The sequence below is a fragment of the Austrofundulus limnaeus genome, unplaced genomic scaffold (assembly GCF_001266775.1).
Source record: "Austrofundulus limnaeus strain Quisiro unplaced genomic scaffold, Austrofundulus_limnaeus-1.0 Scaffold869, whole genome shotgun sequence".
In the NCBI taxonomy this organism is placed as follows: Eukaryota; Metazoa; Chordata; class Actinopteri; order Cyprinodontiformes; family Rivulidae; genus Austrofundulus; species Austrofundulus limnaeus.
The window spans coordinates 8,397-12,525 of NW_013953271.1; the positions used below are offsets into that span (position 1 = coordinate 8,397).

Here is a 4,129-nt window from a genome sequence, read left to right on the forward strand (position 1 = left end):
ATCAGTTAGACTGTAAAACACATCATGATGTTATCAGTTAGACTGTAAAACACATCATGATGTTATCAGTCACTTGGACAATTCACCTACACTGCCATCACTAATATGCACCTTCGTACATATTCATTTATGTATTGTACTATGTACTGTGTCTCCTGTGGGGACACAGACCGTCCTGTGGGGACACAGACCCTCCTGCTGGGACACAGACCCTCCTGCTGGGACACAGACCCTCCTGTGGGGACACAGACCCTCCTGCTGGGACACAGACCCTCCTGTGGGGACACAGACCCTCCTGCACTCACCACACTGAGCCTGTTGATCATAGCAGAGGTCCAGCTGAGGTCAGCTCTCTTGTAGACCACAGCTACAAACACAGTATGAGGATCTGAGTCGACCCAGTGGAGKGGCGTTCCCTCTGGGTAGCTCATCCTGACGCTGGTTCGATTTCCCACGTCGACACTGAACTCCTGCAGCGGACCACTGTTTAACCTGAAACAGAAAGCATCAAACTCTGAACAGAACAGACTGCTGATGTGCTTTCTGTACTCATTTGCATGGAAYCAGATCACGTGACGAGTGAACAAACTGCACAACTGTGACAGGAACATTTTTTCACAGTGTGCTGTTACAGTCRGTCTCACATGTGGAGCTCTAACCTGATTATTGTGTCAAAGCGGTTGATGAGTCGTCCGAGCTCCAGGCCTCTGAGGATGCCTCCGTTTCCTACAACCACACAGCGATGACATTTACTGGACGACCTCTCAGGCAGGGGCTCAGAGTCTTGATCCGGGAGCTGGAAGACAGCAGGGTTAAAAATAACAAAGAATTAAAGAAGAACTAACACCACTTTTATGTAAAGTATTTAACTACCGTATTTATTCATGTATAATATGACCGCCCTATTTTTAGCTTAAAAAGCATAAAAATTTAATTCTCATACCATCTCTAATTTCATATGAACTCAGGATTTTTCAGCCTTTGCAGTCTTTATGCATATCAGTAAAATGATCATTTGACTGTTGTATCAGTTTATTTTTTTATTTTGACAACATATGTACTAAAATGTACACAACAACAAATGTATAACAATAACTACAACAAAAACTATCAATGTGAAATTTAGCAATGTTCATTTGTTAATTGGTGTGATATAACAAACAGACGTGGCTCTAACAAGTGTGGATGAAGTTGAATCAAAAGCCTTTAAAATCAGGCTCACCATCATCAGTATCATTAAAAGTTTCTGTGTTCCTCCTCTGTAATAAAGGCATCAGAATCCCACTCAACAACAATCTCATCCTCTGTGTCTCGCGAGCGCCCCCTCTGGTGGGGAAACTTTTTACAGGTAGACCAACTTTTTCAGAACACRGGTAGACGGCAGCCATTACAGACGACCATGAGTTTGTTGTTGTTCCAGGAGCGGCCCAGTCGCATATTAATATCATTAGTTCGTTTTCATTTTTAAGCTGCAGGACTGCCTTTTTTCTTTTTTTTTTCACATCATGTCTCCTGCTTGGATCTGTTCTGATCTCGCTCTGAAGCATGAAGGAGTGTCAGAGGTAAGTTCGCTTCAAACGCTTTTTATGACTCGGTCTCATTTCCAGACTCAGGCATTTTGTGAATGAGGCCGATATTTCAGTTAAAATACATAAGCAAAAATATTGATCCAAGTATAGTACTACCCACTAACTTTATGGATGATTTTATGGGTTTAATTTTTCATATTATACTAGAATATGTGCACTAATGACAGGGGACCTCCCTAAAATGTGGTCTGAAACCATTATATCTGTAATACACAAGGATGGTAAAGACCCAACTACTGTACGTGTGAAGGCTACAGATCCATGAACTTACTCTGTAATGACTTACAAATCTTAACGAGTATAATGGCACAAAGAATGCAAAAATATAAAACAAAATTGATTAACCCAGATCAAATGGGATTTATTTATGGCAGGCAGGGACCAAACATTAGAATACTACTAAATGTGATGTCATATATGAAACTTAAACCACAGCCCTCTCTTCTGATTAGTTTGGATGCCCAAAAGGCTTTTAACAGGGTAAAATTTACTTTTTATAATCAGACATTACTAGCCTTTGGGTTTTCACAGCAATTTGTTGAATGGGTGAAAGTAATTTATAGGAATCCAAAATCCCAAACTCTAGTTAATGGGTATTGCTCAGAATATTTGGATCTCAAGAGAGGAGTTAGACAAYGTGATTGAGTCTACCACCATCTGCAGTTAGTATTGAACCGATGGCAGAAGCATTAACACAGAATAAACAAATTCAGGGAGTAAGAGATGAGGGAGGGGTGAACATAAAATATCACTGTTTGCTGATGATTTATTAGTACTCTTAACAGAACCATACCAATCAGTACCAGCTCTACTACAGAGCCTTAAAGAGTACGGAAATATTTCAGGCTATATGATAAAAATAGATCAGTAGCAATGATGTTAGTGTCCAAGACAAGTAAATGAACAAGTGAAGTTCAAATGGACCAATAAAGGATTTAGATACTTAGGTATAATCATCACACCTCAAATTTTGCAGTTATTTGAAGCCAATTGTTGAAAGCTAAGGAAGGAAATTATAAAAGACCTACTGACCCTCAGTGGATAGAAACAATTAGAAGGAAATATTATTGTTTGTATACCAATCACTCCCAGTAGCCATTCCCAACTCCTCTCATAAAGAGCTGGATAAAAAACATTGAAGTTTGTATGGCAAAATAAAAAGGCAAGAATTAAATTCAAATTACTACAATCCTCAAAGAATAATGYAGGGCTAAGCCTACCTGATTTAAGGAACTACTTCTGGGCTGCTAAACTAAGAGCCTATGTTGTATTATGCTATCATCCTATGGATAACCAAGGACAGAGAGACAATTTGGGTAGATATGGAGCAAAGAACCTGTCTCTAGATACACTACAATTTTCAACAATGATGGTTTGAAAAAAAAAAACCTCAAGATTCAAAACTATTGGATTAAGAAAACAATCAATATTTAGTCAAGAATAAAAAATAAATTTAATTTACCTGACTCTATATCAAAAGTTGTAAAATAGCTATAAATCCTGATTTTATCTCAGGTACTATGGATGCAGGGTTTGAGAGATGGACAAATGTGGGTTTGGTTTTATAGCACAGCTTTTTAAAAAGGGCCAACAATGAAATCATTTGAACTAATCCAAAAGGGAATTTAAARTACAAAAAACTGATTTTTATAGATATATGCAACTCAGGCATTATCTCCAAAATCATAATGAATGACAGAAAATTTCAACAGACATGTCTAAGATTGAAGAGGTTCTATTGTTAATAGCAAAAGGTGAACTAAAGAAAGGCCTGATCTCAAAACTATACAAAAGTTTACAATATGTATCCAGTGTTAACCCTCTAAGGTCGACGCCCGCTCTGGAGCGGYCAAAGACGTGATGCATTRAAAGGGCTATTGAAAATAAATGGCAGCATACAGAGTGTTCATTRGAACTGGGTTGGACAGCATGGACTTCAAACTTTATAAAAGTAATGTTTTTATATAGTTTTATTTACTTCCAAATAAAACCAGATTTGATGATGAATATTTTTTGCTATAATGTGCGCATTTTTATGCATTTGGTGTGCAACCAGAGAACATTTTGTGACCATGAAGTGCTTGAATGCACCACGAAACCTATTTTTCCCATTTCCTCAAACACACCACATTTCTGAAACAACCAATCAAAACAGTTTGTCGGTAGGCTTGTGGAGAGAGAGGTTCTGGGCCGGTCGCAAAATTTTGGAGATGGCCAGGCCGAGGACAGATTGATTTCGCCATTTTGGATTTAGCTAGTAGCAAATTAGCTTTTAGACCAGACATGTGAGTGTGTGTGCAGTGTTTGTAGTAGTTAGCCTGTGTGTCAAAATGAGTCGTCGTTTGACTGTGGAGGAAGCTCTGAAGTGCTGAGCTTCAGCTTGAAGAAAATCAATCCGTCTTCGGTCCATCTCCAGTGCCTCTCCAGAAGCTCTCTGTTTACAAAGCCCGCCGACAAACTGTTTTGATTGGTTGTTTCAGAAATGTGGTGTGTTTGAGGAAATGGGAAAAATAGGTTTCATGGTGCATTCAAGCACTTCC

General features: G+C 38.8%; 1 protein-coding gene across 2 annotated transcripts in view; it reads right to left on the reverse strand.

Annotated features, from left to right (window-relative positions):
* The window catches only part of st3gal5 (ST3 beta-galactoside alpha-2,3-sialyltransferase 5), a 15,290-nt gene that overhangs the window by 5,455 nt on the left and 5,706 nt on the right, over positions 1-4,129 (reverse strand). For both annotated transcript variants that reach the window (XM_014029216.1, XM_014029215.1), the window contains exons 5-6: positions 660-796; positions 306-492 (exon numbers count right to left, since the gene is read on the reverse strand). In XM_014029216.1, the coding sequence (XP_013884670.1) occupies positions 306-492; positions 660-796 (324 nt within the window). The remainder of the gene's footprint in view (positions 1-305; positions 493-659; positions 797-4,129) is intronic.